The 12,753-nt window shown below is 45.6% G+C and overlaps 1 protein-coding gene across 2 annotated transcripts in view; it reads right to left on the bottom strand.

Annotated features, from left to right (window-relative positions):
• TMLHE (trimethyllysine hydroxylase, epsilon) overlaps positions 1–12,753 on the bottom strand; it is a 37,318-nt gene that overhangs the window by 15,119 nt on the left and 9,446 nt on the right. For both annotated transcript variants that reach the window (XM_087728304.1, XM_087728305.1), the window contains exons 2-3: positions 6,671–6,819; positions 2,488–2,664 (exon numbers count right to left, since the gene is read on the bottom strand). In XM_087728304.1, coding sequence (XP_087584430.1) covers positions 2,488–2,664; positions 6,671–6,818 — 325 coding nt within the window. In that variant the 5' untranslated portion in view covers position 6,819. The remainder of the gene's footprint in view (positions 1–2,487; positions 2,665–6,670; positions 6,820–12,753) is intronic.

The raw sequence follows: 12,753 nt of genomic DNA, 5'->3' as shown, positions 1-12,753 counted from the left end.
ACAGACCTTATCAGGAGAGAGGGGGGGAGGGAAGGAGAGAGAGGGGAGGGAGAGAGAGGAAAGAGAGGGAAACAGAGAGAGGGAAAGAGTGGAGAGAAGAGAGAGAGGAGACAGAAAAGAGAGAGAGAGAGGAGAGGGAGAGAGTGGAGAGAGAGAATTGACATCCAGCAAAACAGTCTTTCAAGGGTGAATTTACCACCACAGACCTTATCAGGAGAGAGGGGGGAGGGAAGGAGAGAGAGGGGAGGGAGAGAGAGGAAAGAGAGGGAAACAGAGAGAGGGAAAGAGTGGAGAGAAGAGAGAGAGGAGACAGAAAAGAGAGAGAGAGAGGAGAGGGAGAGAGTGGAGAGAGAGAATTGACATCCAGCAAAACAGTCTTTCAAGGGTGAATTTACCACCACAGACCTTATCAGGAGAGAGAGGGGGAGGGAAGGAGAGAGAGGAGAGGGAGAGAGAGGAAAGAGAGGGAAACAGAGAGAGGGAAAGAGTGGAGAGAAGAGAGAGAGGAGACAGAAAAGAGAGAGGAGACAGAAAAGAGAGAGAGATAGGAGAGGGAGAGAGTGGAGAGAGAGAATTGACATCCAGCAAAACAGTCTTTCAAGGGTGAATTTACCACCACAGACCTTATCAGGCTTGGAGAGCTGCCAGGCTGATACATTATATTGCCAAAAATATTCGCTCACAACTGAGTCTGATTATGTGGATGGGTGAGCAAATACTTTTGGCAATATAGTGTATCTTCCAAACGCAACGCTGTACCAGAAAATACTTGGCAAGGAGTCTCAAACAAATCTTTGCACTAATTAAGTGAACTAATGGTCTCCTGCAAACTCCACTCCCCTTTTGCTCCTCTTTATTCCCTATGTGAGGGGCATCGGAAATGTCACAAATATTTATGTTTGCTATACAAGAGAGAGAGAAAAACTCCAGAAAAGTACTGTTGAACTGGGAATAGGTCATTCCTGCACTAAGCTTTGTCATGAATGGCCTTCAAAAATGGGCAGGATGAGGTCTCAATTCTTTACCTGGGAGATGGGGGCTTAATGGGTGCAATGCGTCCCCTGAACGTCTCCAAAATCCTCCAAAACAGCTAAAATGCTTAGCCCTACCCAGCCAGGAGCTCTGGGATTGCAGAAGAACAGTTTTCTGGGTTCCATGTGACCCTAGGCCGACTACTTAGCTCAGGGTCAATTGAATGACCAAAGAAGGAAGAAAAGAATCCATGAGAACAGAAGAATTCCTTCTCTAAACTATTCACCAACTAGAGTATTTTTTCCCCTCCACTTTCATCTTGAATAAAATCTCCAAGCACATTTGAATGTTGCAACAGCTTTACTTTTGCTATAAACACACACACACACAGACAAAGAGAGAGAGAGAGGAGAGGAGTAGAAGAGATAGGAGACAGAGAGAATGGAGAGAGAGAAGAGAGAGGAGACAGAAGAGAGAGAGGAGAGAGAGAGATAGGAGAGGGAGAGAGTGGAGAGAGAGAAGAGAAGGAGAGAGAGAGGAGAAAGGAGAGGAGAGAGAAGAGAGAGACAGGAGAGAGAGGGGGAGGGAAGGAGAGAGGAGAGGGAGGGAGAGGAAAGAGAGGGAAACAGAGAGAGGGAGAGAGTAGAGGGAGGAGACAGAAGAGGGAGAGGGGAGAGAGAGATAGGAGAGGGAGAGTGGAGAGAGAGAAGAGAAGGAGAGAGAGGAGAGAGATAGGAGAAAGGAGAGGAGAGAAAAGAGAGATAGGAGAGAGAGGGGGAGAGAGGGAGAGAGAGGAAAGAGAGGGAAACAGAGAGAGAGAGAGTGGATAGAGAGAAGAGGGAGAGGGGAGAGAGAGATACGAGAGGGAGAGAGTGGAGAGAGAGAAGGAGAAAGAGAGGAGAAAGGAGAGGAGAGAGAGAGAGACAGGAGAGAGAGAGAGGGAGGAAAGGAGAGAGGAGAGGGAGGGAGAAGAAAGAGAGGGAAACAGAGAGGGAGAGAGTGGAAAGAGAGAGAGAGGAGAGACAGAAGAGGGAGAGGGGAGAGAGAGAGATAGGAGAGGGAGAGAGTGGAGAGAGAGAAGAGAAGGAGAGAGAGGAGAGAGAGAGGAAAAAGGAGAGAAGAGAGAGACAGGAGAGAAGGGGCGGAGTTAAGGAGAGAGAGGGGGGAGAGGAAAGAGAGGGAAACAGAGAGAGTGGAGAGAGAGAAGAGAAGGAGAGAGAGGAGAGGAGAGAAGAGAGAGGAGAGAGAGGGGGAGGGAAGGAGAGAGGAGAGGGAGAGAAAGAGAGGGAAACAGAGAGAGGGAGAGAGTGGATAGAGAGAAGAGGGAGAGGGGAGAGAGGAAAGGAGAAGAGAGAGACAGGAGAGAGGGAGGGAGAGGGGAAGGGGGATGGGAAGGGGGAGGGGAACAGGGAGGGAGAGGGAGAGGGAGAGATTTCCATCCCTATTTCAGAAAGAAGCAATCTCCAGAACCCTCTCCCACTCTCCCTTTGGAGACACAGAACTCCAGGAACTCACAGGTGAGGAAGAGGGTGGTCTCGTCGATTCGTACCGCCTGGGGCTTGATCGTCAGATCCACACCGGCCGTATCCAGGCTGCGTTGATTGGTCTTGGTGTTGTAGCAAGACGGCGAGCGGCAGTGGTCACGCAACCAAAAGTAATCGAAGCGCATCAGAGTGTCCCTGTATTTCAGCTCTAGGAAAACAAGGTAAAACAAGATCGCTCAAAATGACAAAAAGAAAGCTTTCCACTTTCTCTTAAACTAGGAGTATATTTTACCAGCAGTGCAATTGCAGAATACAGAAGAATAGAATTAGAAGGGACCTTGGAGGTCTTCTAGTCGGACCCTCCACTTAAGCAGAAGACCCAATATCTTTTCAGACAAATGGCTGTTCAATCTCTTCTTGGAGCTTTCAAAACTTGGAGCATTCACAACTTCTGGAGGCAACTTCTGTTCCACTGATTAATTGTCCTCACTGTCAGTAAATTTCTCCTCAGTTATAAGTTGCTTCTCTCCTTGATTAGTTTCCACCAATTGCTCCTTGTCCTGCCTTCAGATGCTTTGGAGAATAGCTTGACTCCTTCTTTGTGGCAGCCCCTGAGATAGTCATGTCTCTCCTGGTCCTTCTAAACTAATTTGATGAAAAGACCCAGTTCTTTCAGTTCTTCATCATACAGTTTTGCCTCCAGCTCACTAATTATCTTTATTGCTCTTTTCTGCACCTTCTCTCGAGAAGGCAGGGGTGGGATTGAAAAATGTTAGCAACCGGTTCTCTGCCAGTTGTTGGGTGGGTGTGGCCATGGTAGGCATGGACTACTCGGCCTCCTGCACAATGGATGGGGGGGAAGGGAGGGTTTCGCCCTCTCCAGAGACTTTTTCCGAGCCTCCAGGAGGGCTAAAACAGCCTCCCCTGGGCTCTGGAGGCCCCGTTTCTGGACTTCAGGGAGGCCTATTTTTCGACTTCCCAGAGCCTCTGAGGGGGCTTACCTGGCATGATGAATGGGTCTCATGGAGACTCCTGGGAGAGGAAGGCGAGGGTGGGCGAGGCCAGCCAGTCCTTGCAAAATCCGGTTCGCCCAAACCGGTGCGAATTGGCTGAATCCCACCCCTGCGAGCAGCTGTCTCCAACCTTGGCAACTTTCAGACTTGTGGACTTCAACTCCCAGAATTCCTCAGCCAGCTTTGGAGATCCCTGCTCTAGAGGACCAACATCATTTCTGTAGGATGGCCACCAAAACTGGATGCCGTATTCCAAGTGTGGTCTTCTTGGGGGACAGAGGTCCAAATATGAGCAAATATACTTCCAGAAATGTTTGGGCCACACCTGAACACGCAGGTTGCCTTTTATTTTTTCATGGGAAAATGTTCAGGAAACAAACTGCCCCGTTTTGCAAATAATTAACAACGGGCATTCACACTTGGTAATGTTTCACTCAAAGGAACTGACAGAAATAACGAAAGACAATTATAAGCACTGTCAGACAGCCAATTTAATGTAAGGCCCAGGATTAGAAGCAGAGATGGGCTTTAAAAATTTCAGCAACGGGTTCTCTGTCTGGTTGCTGAATGGGCGTGGCCATGTGGGGGTGGCCTAGTCGGCCTCCTGCAGCACCGCGGGGATGGGCGTTTTCACCTTCCCTGGGCTCCCGCGGCTTTCCTTGAGCCTCTGGGTGGGCGAAAACTGCTTCCCCCATGCTCCGGAAACTGGAAATGGGCCCATGTTTTTCCCCCTCCCTGAGCCTCCGTGCGGGCCCTGCACTTGCCTCGCATCCAAAACAGGCCGCATGGAGTCTCCTGGGAGGGGAGGGACAGTCTTGGAGGGGTGGGCGCGGCCAGCCAGGTGTGGGATTCGGAGGTTCTCCGAACCGGCCATAATGTTAGCTACGGGTTCTATGGGTAGAGGCGAACCCCTATCAGCCCACCCCTGATTAGAAACCAAAAGACCAAGAGTTATGGCCCTTCGGCCCAAAAGCCAGCTGCAGGACTTTGGACCGGTGTCCCTCCCTCTCAGCCCTGGGAAGGAGAAGGCAAGGGCGAACCAACTTCTGAAAAACCTTGCCAAGAAAACTCCAGGGCTCTTGCCCAAGCAGTGCCAGGAGTCCGGAACTGAAGGCATTAAAAAAAAAACCACCACCTTGTTAAAACCAGAATTAAAACAACTATGGAAAACATGTTAAAAATAAGTAACTGGTCCAATGATTAATGAGTCAATGAAAACTTGCTTGGGCAGCAAATGCGTGATTAAATAAAAATGTTTTTTTCGTGCTCTGAAAGGCTAACAGACAGGGAGCTAACAGGAAGATCCTTCAGTATTTGACTGAGAAATTCTGAAAAAATCGTGGCCTTTGCTGCTCTATGCATGACTTGTGACTCAGCCTAATTTCTTGTGTTCTTGTAAGCTTTCCCATTGCCTGTCTACCAGGGGTGAAATCCAGCAGGTTCTGACAGGTTCTGGAGAACTGGTAGCGGAAATTTTGAGTAGTTCGGAGAACCGGAAAATGCCACCTCTGGATGGCCCCAGAGTGGGGTGGGAATGGGGATTTTGCAGAATGGAATCCTTCCCCTGCCAGGCCCACCTGAATTCCTACCACAGAACCGGTAGTAAAAAATAATCTAATTTCGCCACTGCTGTCTACTGAACAGGTTGCTTAAGAATCTAGCTATAACATAAGTGTGGGTATTTATAAAGCCAAGATGGTATCATGTGCATGAAAGGGACGTAATGAGAAAATTTGGAGAGAAGGTTTGCAGGGCCCTTCCTTCCTTCCTTCCTTCCTTCCTTCCTTCCTTCCTTCCTTCCTTCCTTCCTTCCTTCCTTCCTTCCTTCCCTCCCTCATTCTCTCTTCCCTCCCTCCTTCCACTCCTTTTTTCTCTCCTGTCCCTTCTTCTCTCCTCCTGTCCCTTCCCTTCTCTTCTCCCCTCCATTGATAATGCTGGAATGCACCAGAGGATCAACTACAAGCATGGAATACATAATAACATTGAAGAGTAGTCCAAAGAAGACTAGAAAGGAGAAGAGGCAGAACATAGGCCTTTGGAAATGAGCATGCTCAGGAGCTGGCGTCCAGAGCAGGAACTCCCACCACCACCAATGATGCGTAAAGGTGCTCCTACCTCAGTGACGTGCGGTGAGGTTTATGGCTGGTGAGGCAGCAATGTTTTTAGACTTGTGGACTTCAACTCCCAGAATTCCACAGCCAGGCATGCTCAGTTCCGATTTAAAGCGACAGCATTTGTTTTTCTCCTTTGCTAAATAAGTTTCCTTCTTTCTTTTTCTTTTTCTTCTCCCTTCCCCTCCTTCCTCCCCCTCCCCCCTCTCTAACACACACACACACACACACACACACACACAAAGATGCACCAGGAAGATGAAGTTTGAATTCCCCCCCCTCCCTCCAACCCACACCTACCTTTTCCAGTTGTTTCAAAGAGGATTTCAACTCTCCTCTTGCCTGCCATCATGGAAAGAAAAAAAATGTAAAAGGAAAAAGGCAAGAGCTAAGGTCAGGCTGGGCTAGTTGTTGCCAGAGTCACCGAGCTGAGGTGGCACAGTGGTTAAATGCAGCACTGCAGGCTACTTCAGCTGACTGCAGTTCTGCAGTTCGGCTGTTCAAATCTCACCGGCTCAGGGTTGACTCAGCCTTCCATCCTTCCGAGGTGGGTAAAATGAGGACCCAGATTGTTGTTGGGGGCGATATGCTGACTCTGTAAACCGCTTAGAGAGGGCTGAAAGCCCTATGAAGCGGTATATAAGTCTAACTGCTATTGCTATTGCTATTGCTTAACTGTTTAAAGAAGCCTCTAAAAAAGCACCCTCTACAGGAGGAGGCAGGAGAACGACGTGCCTCATCTACATCAGGAATTTTTCGGCTTTTAACCCTTGCTTAACTCTGCTCGAGTGATCATGAAAAGTCAGACTAGATGAGGCACGTCGTTCTCCTGCCGCCTCCTGTAGAGGGCACTTTTTTAGAGACTTTTTAAACAGTTAAGCACTAAGCAGAGTCATTCATGGTGACTCTGGCAGCAACTAGCTCAGCCTGACCTCAGCTCTTGCCTTTTTCCTTTTACATTTTTCTTTTCTTTTCATGATGACAGTGGTGAGGCTCTGCCTCCCCTGCTTCCCCTGCCTGCACGTCCCTGTCCTACCTACACCCATCTCTTTTGACCCCCCCACTCTTCCCTTCAAGGTCCAGTTCTTACCTAGGTGGCCATCTTTTAACTGCCAGGCACAGTTGGGTGAGGCGGGGACTGTGTGATGGCCATGGGTCGAAGCTGGAAGAATCTTGAAGCCTTTCTTCAGCTGATGGCGGAAGCTGTAGAGCACCTGTCTCAGCTGACAGCCCCACATCCTGGGGAAGGGAGACCCAAAAAGAAAGAACCGTCACCAACTCCTAGAATCAACTGAAAACGCAAAGCAACAGTCAACGTTCCGAGTGACGCATCCGAAGAAATCAGAACTCCGAGGTAGGCAGGTCCCTCAAAGAACACGTTTATTGGATACATCATATTGGCACAGCTAGTGAAAGCCGACTCTGAAGTTTCCCACGCTAATAGCATAATTAAAACAGTAACTGTTTCTGTTGTGGCCCAGCAGGAGCCGTTGGAACTGCCACCAGACTCCGACAGCGAGGGGCCCTATGAGTCGGCTCTGGAGGATGTGGAGGACAGAAAGGACAGAGTTCCGACTCCGAGCAGGGCGCAGAGAGGCTGGTTGGCCACCAGGAGGTACCTGAGCCTTGGACCAGTGCGGAGGAGACAAGGGAGAGTGAGCTGGAGGTCAGTAGTGAGTTGTTCCTGGATGCATGCCATCGAAGAGCTACTAGGCGCCAGGAACAATTACGCAATTACAGGAGGTGATTGTACTCAGCTGGTGGTCATTAGGCTCCTCTCCAGACTATAAAAAGTTACTGGTGCACATGCCCCTCTTTGCAGAAGTCAACGCAGGATTGAATGTCGGAGGACATTTACTGGGTGCTTGGCAGGCTGGATTGCTGCCAAGCCTTATCTGTGTTTATTGCTGCCTGAGTTTGTCTGAGTTGCTGCCAAGGTCCTTATCTGTCTGTTCTGCTTGGCTTTCAGCCACCAAGGTTTTGGTGTCTTGCTATTAAAGTACATTGCAGTTAAGCTTGTCTCGGCATCCGTTACTGGACGGAGGAGGGGGCCAGAACAGTTTCCCTCCCCAATTGTCCCTTCTCAACAGAGTCTCCAGCCCCATGGTCCAATCAGCATGTGGTCCAATTGCTAGGTGACCTCAGTCTCCACCTTTCCAGCACCTGCACCAAAGTCCTTGATTCCCAGGGGAAAGAATTTTATTTAGGCTACAACACCCCAGCTATCTCTACACACACACCCTCCCTTGCCCCTTCGCTAGGCTGTTTTGGCTGTTCTTTCCCAGACTCCTCAGGACTGGCCCATGTTCCTCTCCAACCTCCTCACTGTCTTGAGTTTACCAACACCTCCGTGGGCCACTGGCAGGCTACAGCACAGGCTGTGTCAGCTCTGAACCTGTGAGAAGAAGAAAAACTCCCTCAGAGAAAAACTAACAAAAGAAAATGGCCACCATTCAGCCAACATCAGAGTTGACAGAGACTCTCTGTAGCAGGGAGTCCTTGGTGCTTTCTGAGCTTGGCTGTTTGCTTGTAAGATGTTCCACTACACAACCAGATAACATCTTCAGAGTTCAATCAGTGCTTATCAAACGTCATGGTTTCACATAGATTTGAACAGAGCACTTCTCAGCATGCTTGCTCACTACATCCAGAGCATTTTTCCAGATGTTTGACCTGTAGGAAACCCTTCTTATTATCTGCCCCATCATTCTTCAAATTGGAGAAGAAAAAAGTTAAATGTAAGAATGTCTTGCATAAAACCGCCTATCTTGAACCTCCGACGTGTCTTTGGAGCTTAAATCAAAAACCGAAAGTCCGAGAAGTATATTTTATACATGCAGGTGTTGTAATTAAGCATGAAATAAAGTATTTGATGTTTATTTGATGTTAAGGCTCTAGAAAAACAATGCAGAGATGATTAGGGGATGGGAGGCTAAAATAAACGAAGAACAGTTGCAGGAATTGGAAAAAGACTAAAACTAGGGCTGACATGATAGCACTCTTCCAATATTTGAGGGGCTGCCACAAAGAAGAGGAGGTCAAACTATTCTCCAAACCACCAGAAGGCAGGACAAGAAGCAATGGATGGAAACTAATCAAGGAGAGAAGCATTCCATTTCCATTTTATTAGGATTTATAGGCCGCCCTTTTCCCTGAGGGGACTCAGGGCGGCTTACAATCGTAGGGAAGGGGGTGCAATACAAAAACAAACAATATGTGAACAAAGCAACCTAGAACTAAGAAGAAATTTCCTGACAGTGAGAAAAATTAATTAGTGGAACGGCTTGCCTTTAGAAGTTGTGAATGCTCCAACACTGGAGATTTTTTAAGAAGGGATTATACAACCATTTGTCTGAAATGGTAGGGGGTTAGATTAGAAGACTTCCAAGGTCCCTTCCAACTCTGTTTTTGGCAGTAATTAATAAAGATTTACAAAGCCAACCCTTGGAAACTTTAAATGAGCTTTCAGAATAATATTCCCAGGCCTGAATTGCCAGATATGCATTGCAATTGAGCATTTTAAACCTAAAATTTGCTTCTTGATCTTTACGGGATCAAAAATAACCCATATCCGATAACCATCTACTCCCACCTCATGGAAATTATTACAGATGAGCACAGTTTCCCCAATGAAGGCGTCCAGGGCAGAGTTGCACCCCAAACCAACATCTTCCAGATGCAAGTGTGAGATACCTGGATATGTTTATGCTTCTAACAGCTGTTTCTTTGATAGTTGGAAATTATGATATTTGGGTTCCGGAAACTTTATCTGGAGATCTATGGTTTGAAGCCTTCTTGCATAGAAAACAAAACCACAAAAAACAATCAAACATTAGAGGAAGGAAGAGTGCCATTATCAAAAAGAATGAAATAGCATTTCTCTAGCTGTCCTATTTTTAAACTTTAAAATATCTGTGCATGCGTTTTCTCTCAATACAGGCATTTTGGTACACGCTTTGAGAGGCAAATTGCATTGCAAAGTTCTGGAAAAACAGGCACATTAGCCCAGAAAGACTTTCCTGTTCATATACTCAAGATAAATGGATGCTCTACAAGAACTCAGACCTGAATATATTTCTCCAACATCTCTGCCTTTGAAATGTATTCTAATAGAATAGAATAGAATAGAATAGAATAGAATAGAATAGGATGGGATGGGATCAGGGGTGAAATCCAGCAGGTTCTGATAGGTTCTGGAGAACCAGTAGTGGAAATTTTGAGTAGTTCGGAGAACTGGCAAATACCACTTCTGGCTATCCCCAGAATGGAGTAGGAAGAGAGATTTTGCAGTATCCTTCCCCTGCCACACCCACCAAGCAACACCACTCCCACCAAGCCACGCCCACAGAACTGGTAGTTAAAAAAAATGAATTTCACCACTGGATGGGATGGGATAAGAGTAGGAAAGAGGCGAGCAGAGGAGGATGGGATGGAAAGAAATAGGAATGAGAAGAGAAGGATAGGATGAAAAGGAATAGGAATAGAGAAGAGAAGGATGAGACGGAAAGGTATAGGAATAGAGAAGAGAAGAGAAGGACAGAATGGAAAGAAATTGGAATGAGAAGAGAAGAATGGGACGGAAAGGAATAGGTATGAGAAGAGAGGAAAAGAGAAGAGAAGAGAAAAGAAGAGAAGGATGGGATGGAAAGAAATAGGAATGAGAAAAGAAGGATAGGATGAAAAGGAATAGGAATAGAGAAGAGAAGGATGAGACGGAAAGGAATAGGAATAGAGAAGAGAAGAGAAGGACAGAATGGAAAGAAATTGGAATGAGAAGAGAAGGATGGGACGGAAAGGAATAGGAATGAGAAAGGAAATAGGAATAGGAAAAGAGAAGAGAAGAGAAAAGGAGAGAAGGATGGGATGGAAAGAAATAGGAATGAGAAAAGAAGGATAGGACGGAAAGGAATAGGAATGAGAAGAGAAGAGGAAAAGAGAAGAGAAGGATGGGATGGAAAGGAATAGGAATGAGAAGAGAAGAGGAAAAGAGAAGAGAAGGATGGGATGGAAAGGAATAGGATAGAGAAGAGAAGAGAAAAGAAGAGAAGGATGGGATGGAAAGAAATAGGAATGAGAAGAGAAGGATAGGACGGAAAGGAATAGGAATAGAGAAGAGAATAGGAATGAGAAAAGAAGAGAGGAGAAGGATGGGACGGAAACGAATAGGAATGAGAAGAGAAGAGAGGAAAAGAGAAGAGAAGGATGGGATGGAAAGAAATAGGAATAGGAATGATAAAAGAAGAGAAGAATGAGACAAAAGGAATAGGAAAGAGAAGAGAAGAGAAGAGAAAAGAAGGATGGGATGGACGGGACACAACAGAATAGAATAGAACCAGAATTTCTGATTGGCCAAGTGTGATTGGGCACACAAGGAATTTGTCTCTGGTGCATAAGCTCTCAGTGTGCCTACAAACAAGGTCACTGAACATAAATCTTAGTTACGATCATTAATCATCAGATACAAACAAATCATAGATGATAAGATACCAAGAGGAGAAGGTAGTGGGAAAGATGAGAAGAGAAAGATGACAAGGGAGAGATGGGAAGGATAATAGCGTTACATCCATACAACAAGGGTGAATATCCTTAGGCCTTAAACGGTGCTGTAGGAATTAGGTGTTCAGCAGACTGATGGCACGGGGCAAAAACTATCTTTGCGTCTAGTTGTTTTGGCGTGCAATGCCCCATAGTGGCATCCTGAGGGGAGAAGCGGAAATATGCTGACTTGGGCTCAGATTCGGTGCTGCAAGAACCCTTCACTCATTTGCTCAGAAATTCAATTATAAAACAGTGGGGATTTCTTAATCCCAGAGGCAGCAAACAGAGAATAATTTACAACAAATCATTCATGCTGTCAAAAAATCCTTTTAATCAGGGGATTATTTGGTCTTATTTTCAAATGACCCAGAGGGCAGGAGGAGAAGCAGACGGCAAGGAATGAAGTTCAAGTTAGATGCCAAGAAGAACTTGTCGACTGTACAGTTAGCCAGTGGAACAGCCTGCCACATGATGTGGTAAACTCTCCTTCACTGGACTTTTTTGAGTCATTCAGAGGCTAAATGAATGACTCGGCCAGATGAAAGCCATTACAGGTAGCCCTTGATTTACAACAATTCATTTAGTGACCATTTGAAGTTTCAACGGCACGGAAAAAGTGACTTATGACCATTTTTCACACTTACAATCGTTGCAGCATCCCCATGCTCCCTTAATGACGGTCGCAGTGTCCTGGAGTCACAGGATCCCCTTTTGCGACCTTCTGAAAAGCAAAGTCCATGGGGAAGCCAAATTCACTTAACAACGGTGTTAGTGATTCATTTAACAACAGTGGCAAGAAAAACGGGGCGAAACTCACTGAACAAATTCCTCACTTAACAACATAAATGTTGGGCTCAATTGCAGTCGTAAGCCAAGGACTACCGGTATGCTATTTTCAAAGAACAAGAGGCCCAAATCAATGATGATTTTTATTAGATCAAATTAGGCTGCGCCAGGGGACATATATTTTATAAGATAAATACCCAGATGGTTGGCCTGGAAGAGGTAATTTTTTTGTTTTTGGCATATAAAGTTTTTTATTTTTTCATTTTCACAACATATAATCCACATGTATACTATTACATAGCCAACATCGTATTGTATTATTAAATATTTACATCAATTCATCTTACCATCAACTCCCAAAAACAATTATTGGCTCTTCTGCTCTCCATACACCATATTTGTACCTTATCCATCACTTTCTTCTCTCCTCCTCCTCCCTACCTCCTTTCATCCCTCTGTCATCCTTCTTTTCTCTACTTCCCCTCCGGAAGAAGTAATTTTCAATCACGTGGGGTTTTTTTAAATTACAGATATTTTGTTTTGGTTGATTCTTTGGTTATTTGTTTTAGACATTGACACTGAGTCCTTATTGATTAGCCCTTGGGCCATATCAAAGTTCAAGAGACAAATGTATTACTAAAATTTGAGAAAAGCAATTTAAAATGGAATTTGATAAAATAATTTAAAATGAGATGAGAATAAAACACGATTTAAAATGGAATTGGAATAAAATGCAGACTAAAATGAAATTGGGATAGAACGCAATAATTTAAGATATAGATAAAATATGATAAAATTATATTAGAAATTCTGTAACATCCCAGAAAGTGAAATCCTTTTAAAATCCTC

This window comes from Thamnophis sirtalis, unplaced genomic scaffold (genome assembly GCF_051295495.1).
Source record: "Thamnophis sirtalis isolate CommonGarterSnake01/CBP01778 unplaced genomic scaffold, rThaSir2_p1.2 scaffold_13, whole genome shotgun sequence".
Taxonomy (NCBI): domain Eukaryota; kingdom Metazoa; phylum Chordata; class Lepidosauria; order Squamata; family Natricidae; genus Thamnophis; species Thamnophis sirtalis.
This window is presented reverse-complemented; position numbering and strand designations above follow the sequence as displayed.